Source organism: Pseudopipra pipra, chromosome 8 (genome assembly GCF_036250125.1).
Source record: "Pseudopipra pipra isolate bDixPip1 chromosome 8, bDixPip1.hap1, whole genome shotgun sequence".
Lineage (NCBI taxonomy): Eukaryota > Metazoa > Chordata > Aves > Passeriformes > Pipridae > Pseudopipra > Pseudopipra pipra.
Window position 1 is genome coordinate 22,491,678 of NC_087556.1, and position 25,882 is coordinate 22,517,559.

The 25,882-nt window shown below is 37.6% G+C and overlaps 1 protein-coding gene across 2 annotated transcripts in view; it reads right to left on the minus strand.

Moving 5' to 3' along the window:
• Positions 1 to 23,131, minus strand: part of LOC135418091 (gamma-aminobutyric acid receptor subunit pi-like) — a 47,804-nt gene extending 24,673 nt beyond the window's left edge. The window contains exons 1-3 of one of the 2 annotated variants that reach the window (XM_064662991.1): positions 22,976 to 23,131; positions 14,210 to 14,298; positions 8,186 to 8,289 (exon numbers count right to left, since the gene is read on the minus strand). In XM_064662991.1, coding sequence (XP_064519061.1) covers positions 8,186 to 8,289; positions 14,210 to 14,265 — 160 coding nt within the window. In that variant the 5' untranslated portion in view covers positions 14,266 to 14,298; positions 22,976 to 23,131. The remainder of the gene's footprint in view (positions 1 to 8,185; positions 8,290 to 14,209; positions 14,299 to 22,975) is intronic. The other variant, XM_064662992.1, reaches the window with a different exon arrangement.
• Positions 23,132 to 25,882: the final 2,751 nt, after the last annotated feature.

Sequence of the window (25,882 nt, forward strand, 5' to 3'; positions counted from 1 at the left end):
ATAGGATTTAGAAGAAATTGTTTATCTATTAGAAGATGACTCTGGAATGAAAGCAACTGAAAATCTCTCAGATCACTGACAGCTTGTTCTTCTGCTTCTTTCCATTCTTTTCAGGTTTTGATACTCCAATAATACATGTTTTCTCCCTCTAGGATTAAAAGCTCAAGCCTCCAGGACACTCAGCCCAACTTCCTGGGGTGCAACAGCAACAGAGACAATTAATACTTATGCTTACCACTGTACTATATCATTATTACAGGTACCATGTTGCCAGCCCCAGAACATATGTCAGACCCTCAAAATTCATTAAATTTTAAAATAATCCATTTTCTGATTTTTTTCAAGTCTTCCTACAGATTCTCATGTATGACTGTAGCAGAGCATAGTGTTGCCAACTGTCACACAATTATTTGGGGGGAACCTCATCCTGCAAGACATATGCCTAATGATCAACCATCCTAATGAGAGGACAATGCACTGTTCAGATGGTTATGTGGGAATCATGGCTGGGAATAATCAGATTCTTTTTATTATATCATATTTTATTGGCTGGAACAACACCTGATCCTTGCCTAGTAAGGTAATACAGATATGGGGAAATGTTCACTAACAGCATTACAGTATCATCAGTGCTATTGTTACACATATGAGAGGAAAAGTTAATTTTCCCAGAAGATTACTGAAATTAAGTAGGGTTTAATTTTTCTGGAATCACATAAACAGGAACTTGTAGATCTCTTCCTTCTTTCTTTCCTGTTGAAGTATTTTTCAAAGTAGTCCTGAGTAACACAACAGTATTGTAGTGTTAGAGAATCACAGAATCAACTAAGTTGGAAAAGACCTCTGAGATCATGGAGTCCAACCTATGACCTAACACCACTCTGTCAACTACACCATGGCACTAAGAGCCACATCCAGTCTTTTCTTAAACACCTCCAGAGATGGTGACTCCACCACCTCCCTGGGCAGCTCATTCCAATGCTCTTCTTCTTCACTCTTTCTGTGAAGAACTTCTTCCTAATGTCCAACCTAAACCTCCTCTGGTACAGTTTAAGACTGTATCCTCTTGTCCTACTGCTAGTTGCCTGGGAGAAGAGACCAATATCCACCTGGCTACAAGCTCCTTTCAGGTAGTTGTAAAGAGTGTTGGGTGACTCCCAAACACCACAAGACCTATAGCTCAGGTTAAGAGGTACTTCAAGCTCAAACATTGTGCTAGTACAGACTTGCCTTGAGGTTCAAGTGCTAAGGAGTAGTAGTGCAGTCAGGGCAAAACCATCCTGTTCCACTAGCCCCAATTGACAGCTGGCACAGGCCGAGTGCTCTAGTCTGTCAAGCCCAGCACTCCTGAAAACTCAGCAGAAAATTATATCACCTAAGATACAGCAACATGCTGTATGGGAGGAGTTCTGCAGGAAAACAACTATGAAAAGGATCTTTATTAATAGCTTACAAGCTGCTGAGAACTGATTTGCTACAACGGTTAGTCAAATCAGAACAACATTAACAGTAAAATGCTGATTTCTTTTTTTGCATGTGAGGCTAAATGCTTTTTTAGAAAGGCACTATAAATTGTAAAGTATTAATAACAGAATGAGTCTGCCCATAATTATTCACCAGGGTTTTCCCTGAACTTCCTCTGAATGGTCTCCTGCTGACAGTGTCAAAAACTGGGCAGGAGACCAGATGAGGCAGCCAGTTCCTACATTTCCATATGTTTGGCAGAAGTTGTATGTACAATGACAACTTCAGAAGAAATCTACTGACCTTCAGAAAAAAACTAAAGTCAGTCTGTCCTGCATTAGCGAAGGAAACCTTCAATGCATGGCAAAGGCTTGCCAAAGGGAGTGCCTTGTTAAGCAATGGCTGTGCAATCTAAGCAACATACATTTTAACTTTAAATTTCCCAGTAATTTATGTACAGGGACTGTTCCTTTATGCACTTCATAGATATTCATAGTGATCTCACATGGGAAAGCAGTCAGAACAGTGGCAGACAGCATACCTAAAAATTAAGTTTGGAGCACTGCAAAGATCCCAGCCTGTTACACTTGGTAGTAACAAAGTAACCATCACTGGGTCCTGCGTGTACCTACTACTGAAATGGATGGGCACTATCAATGACTTGCAGTGCTGAGCTGTTCGTGTGAGCTCTTTTTCGTTCAGTTTAAGAAAACATAAAGCAATTCTGACATTCAGAAACACCTCAAGAGAGGTGGCTTTTTGTAAGAACATCTCATCTTTTCAGCAACACTGGATAAAATACTGCAACTCTAGCAGAGAATTAGAAGGAAAATTATCACTAGAATAATTCATTATAGGTTCCTAAAAAATTGATTTTTTTTTCTCTCTGACCGCCAGCTTTGCTTTGGTTTAGAGTATTATGGAACTCTTACATAAAGAGATACATTATGCTTAGACCTTTTCCAGTGCATTAAACTTCCCATCACAAGATATTTTTCTTGACAAATATTTACATTAAGAAACTGGACAGATTAAGAGAGGCCTTCTGACAGATCTCAACTGTAATTCTTGATATAAAGACATCAAAAGACAGACCCATTTCTAGCAGGAATCAGCTTCAATCCTATTTGTTCACATCAATAATCTTTAGACAGTGATGTTGCTTCACTGGTACAGTTTGTGGACAAGACAAAAATTGGTGGAGACTTGTTAAATCACTTGTCAAAAAACACATTTCAATATAGCCAAATGCAAGCAATTAATGTGGAGACAAATAATGCAGGCAGTACATACTGGATAAGAAACTATCTTGGCAAGCAGTGCCTTTGAAAAGGATTTAGAGGTTGTCACAGATAATCATTTCAACATGCTCTTTCCATCTTGTGCTTTGGCAATGGGGAGTAATGCACAAAATTAAGCTATCTTACAATCTATTCTGTATTGGCAAGACTGTTATGGGATGACAGTGACACAATTCGTTTTCCACATTTGAAAAAAAAATATGCAAACAGCAGACAGAGTTTATGTGATAGAAAGAAATATTCCAGAAGACAAAAAATTTGGAAGCTTAATATCAGAGCATATAACATAAAAATCAAGGAACATCATTTACTCAGCTCCTCAAAGAGAAGCCAGAGAAGTGATTTGTCCAATGTCACAAAATGGATCTAGTAGTAAGTCGTGCACATTCTTTGGCAAAGCAAAGCAAGATGACAGTTGATGGAAGCTAGACACAACATGAAACTTCAAATAAATTGATTCTTTTTCTAACTGAACTTAATCACTGTCGGAAAGTTAGAGCCTCTAGAACTTTGCATTTAGGGGCTGGGGGGTGGAAAAATCCCAAACAAAATCCAAACTGTCCTGTATGCAGGAAGCTGGGTTTGGTGGCAGTGAGTCTCATAGTGTCTCTTAGTTCCATGGAAAAGGAAGGAAAATCTACGTTATCACCTGCATGCTGAAGTTTACATATTCTGGGCTTTTTGCCTTTCTCTGAAGGATTAGACATTGGCTAAGTGGGACATAAAATGCTCTTTAAATCATTTAAATCATCTTTAAATGATGATTTTTTTTGGTATTTCTTTCTCACATACCCTATCAGTTTGCCTCAATAAATCAAAGGGTGTTAGACACAGCTAACATTGTGATATCTCTGGGTCTCTTTGGGGGTAAACTGTACACTTCTGAAGACTTCATCTAAATAAATTCATAGAACTTCATATAAACAGTATTTGAGGAAAAAACTCCATGATGACTGACCTTACACAGAAGATTGGACTCATAGATTTGATTTGCTTTCATTTAAAACTTAAGACCATGAAATGTATTACTCATTACAAAGCTAAGGAAAATAATCTTTTAAATGTGATTTAGAATAACTGATTTAAGCATGACACCTTTCTACACCACTTGAAAGCAGCTTCTATATTCAAATGTACTTAGCTGTGACCTTTTCCTAGTCTCTCTTTTTAATTAGAACACTTAAATTATCACGTTCAATCACAGAACAAAATCTATTTGTATAAAATTATTTACAACATTTTATGCATCCTTTAACAACTCTATGAACCTCATCCAAGGCTCACTGAAGTCAGCAGGAATTACTCATTAATTCAGAGAGGCTTGGCACAGCAGCTAAAGTTATAAAATTGGTCTACACGGTTTCAGCAGAAAACCTGAGGTTGAAATCAACTTGTATGGCTGAGATAAAATGTTAGGGTTATGTAGCATATTTAAGGGAAATAACTGCACATTCTTAAATCCCTTACACCAACTTTTCTATAGAAGCATTACATATATGTCTAAAAGGACAGGATGGATATTATATTGAGGAGCAATATCTAGTATAGGTGTATTTCACATTCCAGTCAAAAGAATGGCTAAAATCATTCTAGATAGGTAATTTTTTAAAATTTCACTATTAGAACTATGTGTTCAGTTTATGAAGACTTGCTTGATGAACCAGCTCTAAGAATCACACTAAATGCTATAGATAAGGAAAGAGAACATTTTTAATGGTAACATTCAGATGATGGCAGAGCTAAATAACCAGTTCAGCTGAGATTCCTCTGTACTAAACAGTGATTTGGCAACTGGTGTGTGCCACCCACCATGGACAAACATAAAGCTCTCAGCCAACTTTACTTGCAAACCTCTGTCATACTAAGACTGGCTTCGACTAATCCAACTTTGGGCACCTAATTTAGGTGCTTAGAGATGGAAATGACAGTCTGTGTTATGCAAAAATTGGAACACTTGGGTAGCAACAGCCTGAAGGGTGACTGCCAAGGAAGGAGATGACTAAAATAAGGTGAGATTAATCCAGACTTAAAGTCTAGAAAAGCATTAGTTTCAATTCATGCAAGGAGAGAAGAAGACAGTTTTTATGTTGCTTTGCACAGTCACTGGATTCAAATGAAATATATCTTCATGGTCCCCTTGTTAATGACACTAGCTGAGTTGTATGTGCTTGGGTAATTTCCAGTCATCTGCCAATCTCAGCACAAAAGGACCAAACACAAACTAATAGGCAAACAGAGGGTTTATTAAACTAAGAATTTATGAGCTGTCATAAAATTGCCTTGACTAGTAAATATTCATGTTTGTTCTGGCTTTAGGAGAAAGGAACTTTCATTTTATGATCATTTGTTTATACCTAAAGCTTTCTTTTCAGGACTAAACCCCCATTTTGCTAAATATTAAGGAGTTAAGTGTCACTGATTTTGTAAGAGTATGATTGTATCTTGGCAGCAGGCATCGATTCTAAAATTCCCATTTCCTGACTGAAGAAAATTTTCAAGGACAAATAACTTTGAAATTACTTTGAATTATGTTATTCTAAAATTCAAGCTAACCCCTGGCCCTCTCACACTTGATAAAAATCACATTTCATAGTTCCACTATGACTAGCTAATGGTAAGCTCAAAGCACTGTAGATGCCAACAAATAATATCATCTAGTTTTATGACAAATTTCTTCATGCATATTTATGAGCGCCTATCTAACACACAAATAAACAGAAATATGCATATTTTTGAAAGCAAAGGGATCTTGGCCTAAAATAAATTTAAAAAAAGGAAATCAAGTGTCTTAAGAAGGCTGATTTTAGCATATTGTTTTTGGATATTTCTGCATATCAACATACACATATTAGTTTCCCATATATACAAATCCTTTCATGCATTGCAGACAGCAAACACACATCTCCAGATTAATATGCATATCAATCCTTTTCTGTTCATATTTCTAGAAACACAAGTTTGCTTCTAAGAGTATATCAGGACTGTGCAGGCTTTTACAGTAGCTGATGATCTCCACCAGAATACCCCACTCTATGTTTTTACCATGTATTTGTTCACTAGCCTACTCAAGTCTAACCAGCAGTTTGATTTTAAAATCCATCTCTAATTGGTCAGTCTCTTACTATTAACATGCAAATATCATACCAAAGAAATTAAGGATTTGGGGAGAATAGGACAGGGGGAAGTTACAGAAGAGATATCAATGACTAAATTGATACTCTGGCTTCAACAACTCTTTGACAGCTGTGCTGTAGCCATTGATATAATTCTGAGTAAAGACAGTTCTATTGAAATCTTTCTAACAAAGAACAGACACAAGGTACACCAGCTGCAGGCAAATAACCATATCCATATAAAGAAGGAAAATATTACATGGAACAAAGGTAGCATAGCTGTAGTCACACAGATAAGTACGATCTGCAGGCTTCTTAAACTGAGGATTTGGGTAGTTCACTAGATCTGCTTCTGGACCTGAATCTCATGAGAGGTGCAGCCCACCTTGCCAGTAACAGAGAGGGGCTAGGGCTGGATAGATACACTTCCCAGCCCAAGCACATGCCTCTATCACGTGGAGAGTGATCCCAAATGATCTTGCAAAAAGCTACAGGTTCAAAAACTAGGATGAGCATTTCCTGACTTATCCTAACCTAAATTATTCCTACAAACTTATTTCTCACAAAGCCAACAACCATGCATTTAGAAATGGCATCAATAAAATGTACTTTTTCAGTGTCATCTCACTCTTTCAGCACTAGGGCTAATAAAGATCCATCAAAGATTTCTGAGGCAGTGTTTGCATGCCTGAGCTGCAGTGAGCATATGCAGCAATGCTGGCACTGTCTGGAGGTGCTAGACTGGCTCTGTGTGTGACAAAGACTTGATCAGTGCTTGAGCCCCTCTGGGATTTCCAGGCAAACAGAGTGTCCTTAGCATCCCTCTGAACAAAGCACCCAGCCAGAAAAAAGGAACTACAGCCTTGCTGCAATAAAACAGCTGAGGGGAAAAAAAAAAACCTGAGGAAAGAAAAGGGAGATTTGTAACTCAAAAGTGCTTTACTGTTGGTCTTAATTGCTATCCTAGGATTTTGCAATGAAACTCTGCTGTCTACCGAAGCACGTGAATCACGGCAGTGCCAATGAATTTCTAGTACTAACATGAAGTAATGAATAAAATATATTAATGGCCACCAAACACAGTTATTTTACATTATGAATTATCTACAGTGAGAAAGGGTTAGTTTATTTATTAGAGCTACTTTTATATTTCTGAAAATCTCCTTAGAGCATTAAATATTTTATAGCAGTTGTATCCTCAGCTGAGACAATTACCATAAAAACAAACAGATGAAATAGTTTTCATTTATCCTAAAATATAGATGTATCTTAATATTTTTATGAAACAAATTCAGAAATTGCACATGATGTAGAGTACCTTTATGGAACCAGGTATCTAGGTAGCAAGAGGTAACAGTATGGTTTGAGAAACTCTTTAGTCAATTATTTTAAAAAATATATAGAGGGATGTAAAAATCTTCATTTGAAACCTCGAACACTTCTGAATATCTAGCTTAAAAACTATTGCCTAGCATTCAGCCTGCAAGTTTATTTTCTGACAGCCACATGCTGTTGAGCGTCTTTTCAACATTCAGAATATTTTCTTCTTCAGAGTTCTGCAGTTTCTCCAGAAAGAGATCTTCATGCCACCTCACAACTCTTCAATATTTCTGGTGTATGCAACAGCCTGACTCAAGCAAGGAAGATGTTTGTCACTGAGATTTCAGGTGTCCAGCTGACTGCACTGCAGGGCAGTAAAATCAGCCTTGGTGCAGTGGACTATGTGGGTCTTCCAATATGGTGACCATCGCCTTCTGATGCAGGGAACTGACATTTTCGATTCATTTTCCCCCATAGTTTTGCAGTATATCTGTCCAGTGACCTTTACAACCTGAGGCAAGAATCATTTATTAAATAATTCTCTTGCAATCTTATAGTTGACGCATGTAATACTTCATATAGCAACAAGATTTGCCTTTGCTATTGTGAACAGATTGATATATAAAGCTTTCTAATCTTTAATCAAAGATTTTTATAGTTATTGTTTAGGAATTCAGAGGAAATTATGCTGTTAAATAGGAAAGATGTTACAGCTATTTCATAAAGAAACGTAGAATGATAGACAGGTTTCTAACAGGGTCTGGAAGTTTAGCTTGTGAATGCCAGGAATATATAAGTTTCACCTTAAGTCACAAAAGCTATTACACTTCTATTACACTTATATCATAGAACATGTATAATCAGATCAGTCACTGTAAAACACAGAGAAAGAAAAAAGTACAGAAAAAAAAATTTTCTCTCACTGCTGAGTTTTAGACACCACATTATGTTATGGCTCAGTCTTATTGAAAGAGCTTTTCTACTTACTATCGAAAAATGGACGTAGATATTTGTTGTATCCTTTTATTATTTTTTGTATAGTTGGAGGTAGAATTTCACTTTTTCCTTCAGCTTCAGGAACTTGCATTGACCTAAAAGCAATTGAAAATGAGGATGTTTTAAAAAGACATTATCAATTATAGCAGAGATGACATTCCAAGAAAATGCTGTATTAGTTTCAAGGGTACTGTTGACTACTGTCCATCAGAAAACATATTATGAAATAGATGCATGTTAGCATTTTGCAGCACTGTAAAAAAAAAATTCCAGAAAATATCAGATTTCATAATCCACATTAGTCTCTTATAGGAAAAAAATATCACTTTCATAGCTTAAAGTCTATAGCTTCTTCAAATTTTATTATTTCTTAACTCTTCACCTGAGAAACAATCTTCTTTAATACTTTATCTGTAATCAGAGCATTATTGTTATAATCTAGCAATGTGGAAGAGATAATGACTGTTTATTTCAGTATTTAAAATTAAGCTTCTTTTTACGTAATGAAATACATTACATTTAGCTCTGAGAGAGAGAGAGAAACCAACGTCAGAGACTAGTGCATAAAAACACTCTTAAAATTCTGCTTTCACAACACAATTTTTAAATAGGTTATAGAAATAATCCTTTTGGGCAAAGTCAGTGAAGCATAGTAAGAATTCAAATACCTTGTTTGTTCAGAAACAGCTACACATACAATCCATAGAAGTAAATATAAAGAATTACAAACCCCATTTTTACCCTGGGGTCACTGCAATGATCCCATGGGGGGTTCAGGACATGACAGTCATTAGATGAATAAAGAGTCTAAGGAGGATATATACCAAAATTGCAATTCTTTACTCAGACTCCCTCAGGATTCATTTTTATATATCCCTCTTCACCTTTTATAGGCCTTAATGGTTAGCAGCTGTGGGGGGACACTTGTGGCCGTTAAGGGCTGTTACACTGTAGGTAGCAGTCCCACAGCATTTTGCAACCAGACTTGTCTATCTCGCATTGGCCTCTTTAGCCACCAGTGCACTTGCAGCAAACGTGGGTAAAGCCCTTCCCAAATCTTCGTTCGCAAAGCCCAGCCATGATGCTGATGATGAAGCAGTCCCACAGCAAAAGATATTATAACCTTGCTCTTCATTTCTACCTAACCCTTAAGGTGAGCACCCCAAGACTGTGAGCAGGGTGTGCTCACCCATCACAGATTCAGGCTGTGCTCTTCATTAATTAAAACACAAATGACACTGACCACTTGTTGCCAATGATTTGAGAAAAGTGGGGTATGAATTATGAAGGTGAGAAGCAGACAACCGATTGACTCACTGAGCCTCAGCTGGCTGCAAGCAGAGGCATTGTCTCTGCTGATGGAGAGCAGCCACCTATATATTCATCAGGAGAGGGGATCTCTGTTTTTTACTTCCTTGCATGAGAACTGAGTGGTCACTAAAAGTGACTAGCTCTGCCCCTTAGCTCTCCTACAGTAGGTATCAAGAGCTGTAGCTGTGGTGGTTTGGCCCTGGGGAGAAGAAACTAATAGTAAGGGGATACCAGTGTTTTGTGGTCTTTCTTAATACTGCTAAATCCTCACTGAATTTCTTATTCCCAGCTTTTCTTAGAGCTACTCCTGAAAACTCTGCTTGCTCTTCTGCATTATATTTCTCGGTCTTCTGTAGCTTGCCAAAGTTTGATCTTTTGTTTTTAATTTTGCTCTGTTTCTGAGAAAGTTTGAGTTGTTCTGTCAGGAAACTGTGGTTTTCATCCACTAGGAATAATCCAGTATCTTAAACTGGCAAAGCTTAAATGCTAAGATGATCTCACTGAATGCGCGTGGCCAAATCACACTGTGGTTTTAGATGTGGTGTCCACTGGCCTGAAGTGCTGCTATTGCTGTGTAATTTTCTGCTCACCAGACCCTATTCCCACAGAAGTAGCTGGTTTTCATTAGCTGCCTTGTAATACATATAGTTTAGATATTTGAAGTCCTATATTCTTCCTTATTTTGTCCCTGGTTTTTTTATTTCTGTATTGCTAGAAAACTATGTTATTACTTTACTCAGCCTTAAGAGTGGTCTTGAGTAATGCCAGCATTTGAAATAAGGGAAGTTTCTCCTGTAAGTTTTGTCCTAAAGAAACAAACACACCTCAAATTGAGTTGAAATATGAATCTAAAGACCTGTTTTATGTTGCACAAAGGTGTTAAAATTGGAAATGTACTTGAATGTAATTGATTTCTTAAATACTGTACTTCTAATTGATATCTAGGCTTTTGTAATACATATGAATTTTAGCTAAGTGTTTAGTGACCTGCATGAGTTTAATTTCACAGCAGAACTGGATTGTTCTTGAATAAGTCTTACACACTGTGAAACATAAAGGAAAACTTGTTTCTTTTCCACTGCAAGGGTATAATATTATTCTGCTGATCAGTATGCAATTGTAGAGAGCTCTGATTCATTACCGTTAACAGCTATTTTCTGAAATACAGCTTTAAAACTTTTTATGAAAGTCCTTCCCTTAAATCACTTGAGATAATTCATGATTCTCCTCATTAAAACATGATGTGTAGCTTTGTATCACTGGTCTTTTGAATGTTATGGTTAAGTAAGAACTTGTTGGCCCGAGAAAGCTGTTGTGCAGTAATTGAGGCTCTGAATTAACAAGGCACTGTCCCTTGTGTGCTATCTGGCCATACAACCTTTGAGAAGACCTATAAGCCAATATGTGAGAGGAACCTGATGCCTCCTAAATGTGAGTGTGTGGTGTTACCATCCTGGTAACTTTGGGGATGCTCAGAAGCAGATTGTCAGTGTTAAAAGACAAGGAATCTACAGAAGTTATGTGCCTTAAGGGGTTTGACTTTTCTGTGTTTTAAGGGATGATGCTCTGTTTCCTTTAAAGTGCTCTTTGATTCACGTCCTCTCTTCATTGCTAAGCAAGAGTGAGCTCACAGCTCCAAACATTCACAAAGGATAAAAGTAAAAGCTGAGATTCATTTCACTTATGCATGTGCATCTTCTCATCAATTCATCTAAGCTTCTCCTTTACCCAGTATTTCTGTTGTGATATTTAACTATATATATTATAGTTAAATGCAGATGATGTTTTAGTTCCTTCATTTTCTTAATGTATGTGAGATACATTGGCATGCATTTAAGTATGGAATTGCCTTGAAACAGCTGTTCCAGCCACTGAGGAGAGAACATGCTTTTACAGAACCAAACTGAGTATATTTGTCAGCTGGGAATATCTATCTGTTCTGGGCTGTCAGTGCTTTAAATGCTTTAACTCATCAGGTTCAATGACCTATGCTTGCTTTCATAAAATCTGAATTGCAATTATTTATTTTCCCTAGTTATTCTTATGGCTCAAAAACTTAGTATTTTTATGGGCTTGGCTAAACTTGGAAGGTACAACAACTGCTTGTTATTTAAGACACTTTCAAGTTAATGTCTTAACAGAATGGGGTAACTGGAGGGGAAAGAGGGAACATTTGCCGTAAACCATAGTATATATCACCACTTTAAGCAAAAGTACAGTCTAGACACGTGTACGAGAATATTTTTCCTGGCTATTTTTTGTCAGAAGTTATGTATCATGAAAGAGACAAAAACACCTTAGAACTGAGGGAAGATAAACAAAATGCCAGATACAGTCTGAGCAAGCTTTTGAAGCACTCCCCTCAGGAAAACAAGAATAAAAAAAGCTTTATTTCAGGCAATTCACTGTCAGGAAAAGGGTTTACAGATGTAAATAAAGGTGTTACTTCTGGTTTCATACTTGTGCTCAACGATAAGGTTTTTTTATGGTCTTTATAGATAAACTGTAGCAAAATCTACTACATCATTGATTAATTCTCTGCAAAACAGACAGTACTGTCACCATTTTTTTGTTAAATGGTGAGGTTGAAACTGTAGTATTATGCTACCACCTACCAGATACAGGAACAAACACCGAAGTGACATACGTACTCTTAAGCTCAGTCAAAAAAAAAAAAAAGAAGTAAACATCCCACAGAATTTTCTATGTCTGGCTCCATAAACCCAGGCTAACATTCTTTAATTTGAAAACACTCTTTCTGAAACAAATGAGAGCCCTTCTTAGGACTACATAGCATACATTTACTTAAGCTGATTCCTGATAATGATTTGAACTGCGTGTTCTATTGACTACTCAGATAAATTTGCCTCAATTTTTTCATTTCTACTTTAAAAAAATTAAAAATACTTCTGGGCTACTCCCCAGATATAGATTTTAACACTAAAAATAGGCCCTTGATGTGATTGTAATGTAATTTAATGTCAAGTGCTGAAAGTGAAGTTAAGAAGTCTCATTCAGGAAGGGAGAGACAGAAAGGGAAAAAAAAACAATCCCACACCATTACTGATTATAAAGTACTCACTAGAGGAAACTCTCTTCACACATTAACCAGAGCTTATACAGGTGGGTTATCTAAGGGACCACTTGGGGAGAAATCATGTTCCTTGCTTTGGGTGCACCTCAGCCCTTGGATATTGCTCAGAAATATTTCTGTGTTTTAGTGCCAAGCAGGATCATTTTTGTTTTAAACAGCACTTTCACAAACACCTCTGCACTGGAAAAATGCATTTGTATACCTAAGCATCATCTTGTCTGTGAGATAACCAAGGGACAGAGCTGCTTCTCAGCCTGTGTTTGGATTTGGGTGCAACAGGACGACATCAGCTCAGTGCAGTGCACGTGTATCTAAGCTAAACAGGTGTTGTGCATTCACGTGACTCCCATGGATACTACACAGGAATGAACTCTGTGCTTCTGGATACTCAGAGCCATATGAAGCTGTAAGAAAATTCATAAAGTCTGTCTGATAATAATGAAACTATATACCACAGGCTGAGCTTCTGGGGGAATTTTGCCTTCTTATTACTTAGATGCTTCTGAAATTTTGTTAATCTCCTAGGAATGTTTTATTATTGCTAAGCCATAAGTCATCTAGTTATTACAGAATGTGGCGAGTCTCAGCTGATGAGGAAGGAAGGTGGAATTAGAGCAAGTGTGTTCTGGACCAAGACCTCTTTATAGTACTGAAAAAGGTGGGGGAAGTAGATGCTTTAAACTCCCTTTCAGCAGACTGTTCCACCTGCCCCTACAACTGAGTGAAAGTCTGTTTGCACACCCACTTGAGCTAAAGCTCAGGCTGAATCTTATATTGAGGAATTTAGTGAGACATGAAGTAGGTTAGGCAATTCTAGATACAAAATTGGCTCACAGGCTTTAAATACTTCAGTTGAAGCTGATGGTGACAATGTTTAACCATCCATGCTTACATTTTCTTATTAGAATTACTTATAAAGAATATTTTTCCCCATTTTTATATCAGCAATATATTTTAAGTGCTCCATTTCTATCTTAAGTTTTTTTGTCATGGCAACTACACTTTTAGAAGGGTTGCTTGTACACAGAAGGGATCATTTTCACTTTCCAGCTTAACACAACTCAGATTTCCACAAGACTTCACGATTTCATCAACAGAGAATAAGAAAACAGTATTTTAAAGAGGTAATTCTTTCTAAGATACTCTCCTTTTAGTGCACAATGATGATTTTACTATCTCAAGCTTGTAGTAAATCCAGGTGGACTGTGTGCTTCTGTCCTTGGGCAAGGTACTATGCTACAGGCAAGGACCTCGTGCTCGTCTAAATTTGTTAAGCATCTGAAATGCTATTCACACTCTCTACCCAGTCATCCTCCATTCAATGGACCATTCGTTTAAGTTAAATTTCATTCTTTTTTTCCCTATCCATGTTTCCAATTAAAAAAAATCTGTAACTCAATCCAGGCAGCTGAGATCATGAAGTTCAGTCCTGTATTTCTGTTATTAATACCCCGGTTCTTTAATATTTGTAAGAGACAAGATTCAACTGTCAAGAGGATTTAACTTTGTTACCTGGTCAGATATCTTTCTAATTATAAGTAAATTTATTATAAAATAACAGATAATATTATAAATTGAAGAAATAATATTTTTTAGCAAATAATTCTTACCTATAGAGGATCAATAGAAAAAGGGCTCTCAGACTGCAGCACTTAAGACTATACATTGTCACAAGTTGTTTCAGAAGTTCATGTGGCTCCTAAAAACAAAAGGTGCAGAGGTAATGTTTTACAACGTATTTGCTTTTCAAATACACTAATTTCCCAAGATTTTCAACACTTGTATCTTGAATGGCTTCTACTATAAATGTATTGGTAAATATCCACATCAATTAGAAAACTCTCAAAACTTCAAAAAAAGAGATGGCATCAGGATTTATTTAACTTACCAATAGAAGATGCATTCCAGTAACCTATAGCTCTTTCGTTTTTGCCTCTGTCCTTTAAATATTAAGAAAATTGCTAAAAATATAAATATATATATATTATACATAAATATATAAAAAATAATGTAATCATGTGCAGGAGAATTGCAAACACTGAATTTTTTCTTTCCTATTCATGCTTGTAAATGAGTGCATCTCTGACACATCAGTGCGCTCCTTGTAATGGAAACACATAACCCCATCATAGAAGACAGAGCTGTTTAAGAGCAACATCTCAGGTTCATGGGTAGTATCCATACCTATGATATGTGACTTTGCTAACCCTTTTGTTTACAAGAAAAAATCAAATTACATGCTTCTACCTCTAGCTATTAAAAAAAAAAATCCTTTGACCCTATATAAATAATCATATATAAGCATCCACATTCTGAGAATGTTTGGCTGAGGCAAGATGTTTTCTTCTGAATGGGATTTCTTTGCTTTTGTCAGTGTGATTCACATCCAGAATGGTTATTTTAAGTAATCTGTCAGCTCTGTAATCCACTTTTGCTTGAAAAGAGTATCAATCCATAGTTTAATGCAGTCATGCAACAGATCTGAAATTCACAGACTGTGCAGACTTTTGCTATATTTCATTGGAGCAGAGAAATGTTATTTTTCAGACTTGCTTCAAAACTCTAAAAAACCCCACATGACAGGAATGTTACCTACCGAGAATCTGCAAAATAATATTTAAATGTTAATAAATAAAAATGAAATATCTGTTGCAGGTTTTAGGAAGGGAGAATCAAACGTAATGTTTTCAGTGTCCAGAATGAGTTTTGCAGGAGTATCTCGCAGTTTAATTTCCCAATAAATTGCTACTAGTAAAGAATTTGAAGCTTCGCAACTTGAAGCTTTGTTTCACCATCCTTTAGTAACCCATGCAAAATGTTAGCAAACTTTTTTAACCCCAAAGTAATTTTCCATTCAGTCTGTAGTTCTAGTAAGAGTAATACTAGTGGTATTTACTTAAATTAATGCCGTGTGAATGGTACATGACTTTTATGTAACAGTGAAGTGACAAAATGAGTTGTTAATGTCTCCAAAGAAAAAGGAAAGCCATTTAAATGGCTTTTAAAACGAGTAAACATTCTCAGCATCTTTGATACTTTAGGCATACACCAGCCTGATAAATATTAATGTCAAAATAAATCATATACTCCTCCTGACTTCCACAGAAAATCACGCATGAGACGTTAAGAGAGCTGGTAATAGGAAAAAACAGCACAAATGGGCAGATGGTGTTGTCAGAACATTGCTCTCTACATGCTGATTCTGTAACACTCCTGGTGCAGATCGTGGGATCTCTTTTGTGTGTCTCATTTTGGGCTTGGATGCTTTCTACATTCATTATGTTTATCTCACAGGAAAATACGCTAAAAATAAAAAGCCTCTTACCGACTTTATAAGTACTTCATAAAGCTGCTTTTACATTTAGCTTTTGAATTGCTACTATGAGCTCCTAATATGTCTGAAGATCCTTTATAAACAGATTAAGGGAACCTATGGATATTTCTGTACTTATTTGATTTTAGCTTTTACAGTACTGAAGATCAAAAGGAGAGGGCTGATTACTGATTTCTTTCTAAAGCAGCTGGTTTACCTTTAGATCTTTACCAACATCCAATACAGCAATTTTATGGGAGGATGGGGTGGAGAATTTTGGTTTTTAACATATGAAAGGTCAAATCCATACTACAGTGCATGGATTACTTTTGTATGCTCAGGAAGAGAGAGCGTGGAAATAACAGGAAGGACAGCATCTGTAATTTCTATACAAGAAATATTAATCAAGAGATCTAATTGCCATGTCAACTGGCATCCCATCACTGCAAAGAGACACTTCATGCCAGTCACGGAAGAGAACTGGGCAGCTATTGAAGTCTTAAGAGGTTTCACAGCTAATACTGAAGCTGGATATATAAATCTCTGCTGCATGTGTGTACATGCTTGCATGCACACACACATTTTCTCTGCTGCCCCTTTTTTATGGGGCTTACTGAGCTGGTTTGTTCTGTTGAAAAGCCTGCCTCTTGGCATGTTTGCACATCTGGACCTTTCCTGTCATGCATTTCTTTGTCAAATACTGTACATTCACAGCAGGATTACTTCTTGCTTATGTGTACCTATTTAACTACTGGTATTTAAAACTAGTTCAGCAGAACCCATAATATTTTCCTCTCTCACAGAGCCTAGAAAAAGACACAACTTGTTTTCCGCAAAGAATATTGAGCCATTTGATTTAACTAGACACACTTTATGATGTCTAGACTATTATGCATATATTGACACATCTTCATGTTCTAAACATATCATTAAGTAATTGAGGTGAAGGTAAAAAATCTGCCCCAGTTTCTCATACAATTAGACAACAACACTTTTCTACTTTTAATCACATCAGATTAGGACTGTAAATGCTATCTAATATTTTGGCATTTCTCTTGGGAATTCAGTATTTATTATCTTCAGCATGACAGGAAAAGTGAATTATGCAAGTTTCACAAACCTTGATTGAAATGGGATGAGGCAGACAGCTGGCAGAGGTAGTAGTAGTATCCTAAAATTTCACTGGAAGTGAATTTTGTGTGAATGAATCAAAGGATGAGATGCCTGTTATACCAAAATATCTTATGTGCAAGTGGATGCATGGGAAAGACTAAAAATTATTAGATAATACACTTTGTCATATGGTAGTAGCCATATGCCTGAATTCCCATGGCTGTTACTGCAGGCATCTAAAACCGTGTGTAGAATTATCTTAAAATAAAAAGCAGATGGTGGGTTTTAGAATATCAGCTGAATTAGCATTGCAGTTGCATTTTACTTCCTGATCCAAACTGTTGAATGATAGTGCCTTTAAATGCTTGACTGAAAAGCAGCTAGAAAGTCAGAAGCAATTCACCCACAATGCCAGGGAAGTACAACTACCTCCCATGCTCTGAATTCTCCTACTTGCACTGTCTACTAGAACTGCAATGTAACCAGTGAGATTTTATATTCTTTACTTCATCCTCTGTTTGTTAGATCAATATGAACCAACTGGAGGGGAAATGATGGAAAGCTGGAAATACTAAGGACTCAGTGGGAGAAAGGTAGTGGGGAAATGGAAGGCAGCTACAAGATAAGATTAAAAGTAGAGAGGCAGACAAAAAAAAGGAAAAACACCTACAGGATATGGCCCCAAAATGCCACTGTCACTTGCAGATTCTTCACTCATTCTTCACTCCTACCCTTGCTTTTATTAAATTGGCACCTGACACTGTATTGCCATTTTCATTGGCTTCTCTTGTTCTGATCGGTCTTCCTTACTATTTTAATTTCCAAGTTACACAGAAAACAATTTATTTCCCTTCAGCTGGCAACTAAGCCCCACACAGTTTCTCACTCACTACTGCCTTGTGGGGAGAGAACTGGAAGAATAAAAGTGAGAAAACTCATTGGTTGAGATAAAGAGAATCTAACAGGTAAAGCAAGAGCCATGGGTGCAGGCAGGTGTTCAGCCGTCCCCAGGAAAACAGGGCTCCATCGTGTGTGATGGTGGCTAGAGAAGACAAATGCTGACACTCTGAGTGCCGCCCATCTCCCACCCCTTATTCCCCTAACATTATATTCTGAGCATGACACCATATGGCATGGAATATCCCTTGGGTCAGTTGGGGGTCAGCTGTCCCAGCTGTTTTCCCTCCCAACTTCTTGTGCACCTCCAGCCTCCTCACTGGTGGGGTGATGTGAAAAGCACAAAAGGCTCTGTGCAAGCTCTGCTCAGCAATAACTAAAACTTCCCTGTAATATCAGGACTGTTTTCAGCACAAATTCAAAACACAGCCCCATACCAGCTATTGTGAAGAAAAGTAAATCTACCCCACCCAAAACCACCACGGCTTGGAAAAGTCAACTGCATACAACAGACTGACAGTAGCCACTAACAGAAAGCACTCTCTGGAATAAAGTGCTGTGCTATCTGTCTTTGTTAATCTGGATGCCTGTTTATAATAGCTTCCTAAGTGTCCCTGAAATATACAGATCATGAAAGAGAAGGAAATGCAAAATCTTCACACATGAAAATAATTTTTCTTTTTAGGATTAATACTGCAGAGTCTGCAGCTTGAGTGAAAAGTAACAAGAGAGTTTTTTTAATGGGACAAATTAGAAAGAAGGAATAAAACACAGCAGCAGCAAAACTCCAGGTCTAACTGGAGAATTGACTGATGAAAGTGGACAAATGCATGTGTCTGCATCCTATTACAAGGGGCACCCTCTTATTTGGCTGACAAACTGGCTTTTGGCATACCAGCTAGCCTGTTTCTAAACCTTAGGCACATCTGACCCTGCCTAGCATAGGCATAAACCATGTAGGTCTCCTTGGGCAAGTAATCAAAGTAGGATTGGAAAGTAGCTGTCTTGTCATGTTTTCTTTACAGACAGGCAGTACAGGAGCCATCTGTTATGACAGTGTTATGTTAGCAATTGGATGGATGTTAGGTCTCCACTGGTGCTGTATCTGGCAATAGTTCAAAGTGAAATACCGGATTCTAGTAATGCTATAATGTTCTGATCAATACAATTGGCACATATGCCAGGTAATAGAAAGTGTCACTTTCTCAAGGAAACACTTGGGAAGTTACTCCAATCTGAAAGCATGTTCTCAAGTTCTATGCTCTGCGATGTTTTGTCAAAGATATTGTTCAACAACAGAAGGTCATATTGTTGAAATAAGTAGAATGAATTTAAGATTTACCAGAAATGAAAACTGCTTCTCTGATGTAGCAAAATGACCTGTAAGTGAAACTCCATAATTAAAAATCCTTTATATATGTATAAGGCATTTCATGAGAGTCTAAAACTTTCCCAAATAAATCTGTATCACAAATATGTTTGTTTATTAAAAAAAAATAGTACAGCAAGATTTCAGGCTGTATCAGCAACAACTCGCTTATTTCAATGTCACAAATAATGTACAAGTTAACATGTAAAATCACTGTCCTCAAAATACACCTTCTGGAAGGTCAGAATCAAAGTCAAACAAATCTTTTGTTGCAGCCATTTGAAATTTTTTTTTAGTATCAGCACGTCTAACCACAAAAGGAGTAAGGACTAGCCATTAATATTTACATAATTAAGTATATGAGTACTGTCTAATTGTTAGAGACATTTGGTGCTCTAGATTGAGCTCTGTATTTCTTGCCAAGTTCCCTGCACTATCAATTTCATGAACATCAAAGCCTTAGAGTAACTTGCATACCCTATAATAGGATTATTTTATATGTTTATCTGTTGTTTTCACTGTGCATTTTGAATAGATTACATATTGTGGATCAGCTGGGAAATAACTGGCAAAGATGCTGTTAGTGTTACACGTTTTTTCTGGAAAATGAATTTCAGATGCATAACAACTGGGTGTTTAGGATGCCAATACAATTCTAGGAGTTACCTTCATGAGGCAAGTGCTAGATGTCCTATTTCCAACCAGCATAACACTGAACTGAAAGGTTTCAACAATGTACAGAAATGGATGTGGTAATAAGCATTCACAGAATAGATTTTAAGAAACGAATGTGTTCATATAACTGCTTAAAGCTAGTGCTCATTATGAACTCTGCTTATTATCTATTAACAAATCTATAGCAAATGTGTTATACAGGCTATTTTCTAGTTAAAAAAGGCAGTGAACTGTCTCCACTTTGTTCCTAAACATGGTATTAGAGAGCTGACAATCAAAAGTTTAGCAGATTAGTGGTGTTTGAGTCATGGCTGATGTTTACTGCCGTTTGTAATTATCCAAACAAATCATAAGTGTATGGGGTTCTTAATGGTTGTTTAGACGTGTATGTAGACTAAAATCTTTTGCTCTGTACATCGCAGTTCTGTTGTCTGGGCAGCTGGACCTCTACATAACTCTGCAAATGTTTGGGTCTTTTTGTACCAAACTACAGGTCTCTAAAATCTGAGACTTTCACTGCCTTTTTAAGGCGTATGCCAATACTTTCAGATACCCCCACACCCAATCCTGTAGACAGGGATTATCTTCTGCCACACTAGTCTGAAAGTCACAAGTCACAGAGCCCACCCATGTGGCTTCAATAGAGCAGAGAGGCTGTTTTCCTGCAGTTTAATGGATGAGTGGGTTCGGGTTGAGTCAGAGGTAGGTAACCTTCAGAGGCTGCAAATGATGAATGAAACCTCAAAGGCACCTTTACAAAGGTTTTGACTGTGCAGGGAGGTGCAAACACTGTGGCTCACACTGATGGCTTGGGTGGTCTTCCATCAACCATCTGAGACCTCACAGCTGTCTAGGTGAGCACTTTAGGTCACTAGGTTTCTAAAGCTTCCCCACAAGTGTGGGCTGAGAGCAGATATAGAGCTACTGCAGCACTGATACCATACTTCACTACTGACACAGACCAGGGTAACGTGGTTTTATAGCCTGTAGCAAATATGGAGACAGTTCTGTTTGGGCACTATCAAAACACACATGATTAATATAAATAGTTGAAAATCCAGAAGATTGGACAGAATATGCTGGTTGGGATTAAGAAAATAACAACTTGATTTGAAAAGACAGATGAAATCCTATCTTTCTGATGTCAGCTTAAATTATTGTTCCTTATGAAAGTTAAAAGATCTAGAATATTCTAACCCTTAACCTGGAGGAGAGTCTCCCCACGTAGACCCTGATGAATGCCTAAGCAAAGCTCACAGTCTCAAATTGCAGAAACTATCCAGGACCCAACTATTGTGCCTGCAGCTTCACTCCATGCAGCCTCTGGCATGGGAGAATGAGGGTTATGTCAATTTATGTCACTGAACACATGCTCGAGGCCGTGAGGGAAAAATAATAGCCCTGCAGTAGCAGATTAGGCTCAATCATATCCATCTTCTCTCCTCACTGAACATTTTGCAATGTGCCTTTGAGATGTACGACAGAAAATCAGTCCCTTGGTCTGCAATTAATTTTGTTTGCAGTTACAAAGACTTGTTAGTTTGGGGGGAAAGGGGAAGAAAGGAGGGAATCTACCTCAGTGATGCCTTTTTTTTTCCATGCAAGTTGTGAATTTGAACCATAGATTTTTCTGATTTTCCTATTGTTATGCATGTCTGAAACCTTCTAGAAAAAGTTTTATTTTTCTGAGTCCTGAAACGAACGCTTCTCAGTTTGAGTCCAAGGTCTAATTCATCACTGAGTTGGTAAATGTCCTGTGACCAGATTTACAAACTAACCATTCTCAGCAGTGCAACAGGATGAAAGACCAGAAAGGAGAAAATCCATTTTCAAAGCAGTTTAGGGTTTTTACAATCAAGGAAGCTCTTGTATTTGAAATTACAAATGAATATAATTAAAACTACTCAAAAGAATCACATATTTTAGAAAATTATAATCACAGGAAAAAATGCTTTTAATTGTACAACCACACAAAAATGTGAATGTTGTCAAAGTTAAATATCCTGGGCTCAACTGCACACTTTTGTACCACTAAAGTTGAAGTCAGAGGAGTTATTCTGACTGAAATGTGGAACTGAGGTCAAAGTCATCAGGAATTCAGTCTAAGAGGAAATCACACAAGCAGCTTTGAAAGCAAGTAGCATTTTCCAATAAAATATGTATTTGATATTTTTTCCACTGATACAGATTTAACTAATCTTCCCATGTGGTAAGTGTGTGACTGTTGCAGGATCTTCCTTTCCTTTAAGTACAAACTTCTTTAGCTTTATTCTATGACAGGTCATTAGAATTACTTGGAGTTGTCATGATGAAGAACAACCTTTAAGAACCCTATTTATAAAGTTTCAATAGACATTGTGTATATAGGCAGTTGATTTTTTATATAATTAGGAAAAAAAAAAAGCCTGCTAGAGAAATAAAATGCTCTCATTCAATTCAAGTATTCCCTTTCTTCGTTACTTGGTGCCCAACAACAGGCTTAATCAACATGATCTACTTTCACTTAAATATTATACATCTTTTTAAGTACCAGCACATTGTTCATCCACATATTCATTTAAGGTGAGATGTGCAGATTTGCTAAGGAATTGGAGAAGGGGGGAAATGGGAGCTGGCTCTTACATTATCTTTCTGGGAGAAGTTTCTCCAAGTGCCATTCACTGTTCTTAAAAAAGAGATTTTGAAGGCTTTTGGGGAGACACTCTCTTCTTAGATTTGACCTATTTCATTAATAGACATTTGAGTTATTCTGAGTTATTTTAATTCAGCAAAATAACCATACCTCAGAGAGGAAAAACTAAATTAAAAATTAAAACAAAAACAAAACAAAACAAAACAAACAAAAAAAAACAAAAACAAAAAAACAAACAACAACAAACCCAAAACAGACACAACTGAGCGGAGGGGGAGGGATCAGAAGGGAAGGCAGGAGTGCCCCCGGGAGAGGAGCGGTGCAGGGGACAGGCTCCCGGCGGGAGGTGCCGCGTTCCCGAGCCCAGCGCGCCTTACCTGAGCCGGGGCCGCGGCCCCGCGGCGGGAGCTCCGCGCAGCCTGGCAGCCGGCCGAGCACTGCGGGGCCGCCGCGACGCGGGTTCGAGCCCGCCCACGGCCGGGAGTGGGCGGCAGAGGAAGAAGGCCCCCCTGTCATTGTAGCTCAAGCCCCCATAGGTGCCTCTAAGCAGCATTGCCCCTTCCCTGCCCCTCCTCCTTTGCTTAATCTCGCTTCCATCCGTTTTCAGTTTGCAGTGTGTTTGGGGGAAAGGATGCTGGGCAGAGAAGTGGTGAGGGATCCCTCACAGATAAAAGTCTCGGGGGGCAACGCCTCCCACGGCTTCTTTGTTTGCCATGCTTCTGTAGCAGAGCTTGCATGAAACTTCCTGCTTATTGCCTTGGTTTTCTTCTTGCAATTGGCACATCCCAGCTACCCAGGGTAGAAACTTCCACCCTTGATCTCTATTTGTTGTGGAAATGTTCTGGACATCTAGGTAAGATAATTCGAGTCTTTCTAGGAGTGACTGGAAGAAAAGTGTTAGTTTTGCAAATGTTGCTTCCTTTCTGACCTCTCACTTCAGGAGCTGTTGGCAGTTTGCAGGGAGATGGAAGTACCAGTTTCTCTAAGGAAACAGCATTCCGCACAACACAAGATAAAGGAACTCGCTTAGGGGATGTGATTACCAGTGTTAGGAAAAGCAACTTCTGACAGAATTTATGATCTGCTGTCAGAAATCATTGCCTGTAACTGAAGTATTGGGGCAGGGGGACAATGCACACACACCCAGGAACACACCAAACCCTTCCTGACACTGTTGCCAGTAGTAAAATATGGTATAACTGGTCAAAGGTGTGAAGGATAAGAAAGAAGATGACTTCCACTATTTCAGTTTTAACTCCTGGTGCTGTTTTGGGGATTAAGGATTTGATAACTGTTGAGGAAGGCAAAGTCTGAGAGGTACCAATCCTTCTAATGAAAACCCTCCTATTTTACTTCTATAACATGCTAGTTGCAGTTTATGTCAGGAGTAAGCATGTGTTGTTTGCTTCTTCACAGAGTTACAAAACTATTTTGGTTGGAAGGGATCTTTAGAAGTCATCTAGTCCAACCCCTCTGCCATGGGCAAGAATATCTTCTGCATATCAGGTTACTCAGAGCCCTATCCTTCCTGGCCTTCAGCACTTCCAGGGATGGGGCATCCACCACCTCTCTGGGAAACTTGTGCCAGTGTTTCACCACCACTGGTTGTAAGAAATTTCTTCCTTATCTAATCTGAATCTACCTCCTTGTAGTTTGTCCTTTTCCTTAACTTTATTTTAAAACTAGTTACTGACATGTTGTCCTAAGGGGCTATTTTGACATCATGTACCTGCTGTGACTGCACTGGAAGCTCCCCCTAGGCTACAGAACATGAGGTCTGAGACCCAAAATAGGAGAGGAAGAACACATCTCTCCATGGCAAAAAGCGGAGCAGGTTTCGCTACTGCTGTTTGCCTTTCCACTATAATTATTTTTAAAGCTCTTATTTGTTTCTACATCTGTGAGAGAATTTCAAGGAATGTAAAAACCAGAGATACCTGGAGATATGTTAAATTCTGATCAGCAGTCTGCCTGTGAGATTATTTGGTGCTTGAACTGTTTGCCCAATAACACATAACCTTTATAAATCAGCCAACATTAGCATTATCACTTACATATTATATTAATACATAAAATAGGGTACATCATAAATCAAAATGCCCCCATTTTTAATTTGATTACATTGACACTTAATGGATAGTATTTTGGACATATTAAGGTAATCAAAAATGCTTGGAATACTGACCAAATGAGTACTGAATAAATGTAGTATTGAGTGAGGACCTGAAAATTAGACCAATTAATACAGTTTGTATCTAAGCAAAAGGCAAAGAAAGAATGAGAAAATACCCACTGATCTACTGTTTTGATTTAAATCTTCTAATTTTAATGTAGTAACAGGTAATACTAATGTTGAGGCCTTTCAAAATCTGCTAATAGGGGAGTATTGATTTGAAATTACTACAGACAATTCAATTTCATTTTTCAGTGGTCCAGTTGAATGTAAAGAAAAGAAAGAAAATAACACAATAAAATATGCTCCATCTCTAGAATCCTTTAGGAAATAAAGTTTTCTGATTACTATAAATTATGTGGAAAGCAGAGGGTGACTCAATTAGCTTTCTAATACATGGTATGGTCTACTTTCAAATATGAATGTTTGTCCATGAAAATCTACATGTATATATGTATATAAAAATAGTGAATAGTTGCATTTTAAATTATTATAATAATAGTCAGTGACCTGGGGGCTACATACTCAGCAGCCCTTGCAGATTATTTGAGTGGAAGATAATAAGCATATAAAATGGCTCAAATTTAAGGTTCATATCTTTCCTTTTTGCATCTTGTTGCCTAGTCACACAACAAATTCTTTGAAAATTAACTGTAGCAAGAGTCACACTTAAAATATAATCATTTTGATTAATTATTTGATGTCTTTGTTGAATTTTTTCTCCTCTTGATAAGCCTTTACTTGCCAAGTGAACTTCTTATATCACTACTTGCTGCTTTTTTCACTGAAGTAACTGAAGCTCAGTGAATTATTTTAATGTTCATCTGACCTTTTGTAGGATTACTCATGCCAAAATCAAAGCATATTCTTAATGAAATTGAGGCCTCCTACACCACCTCTCAGTTTGGAGCACTGTGGCTCTGTTACCTTGAGAGCTGCAGGTTGCATCTTGCACCTAAACATCTTCAGCTCAGACCATACTTTTGGGCACTGTGCTAGCCTTTACTCTTCCCATGTAATGACAAAGCACTTCAGGATGAAACCTCCCTGGGAGCAAGGCATCTTCATCTGAAACCACTATTTCTTTAAAGGTTGTTTTGAGAAGCACATA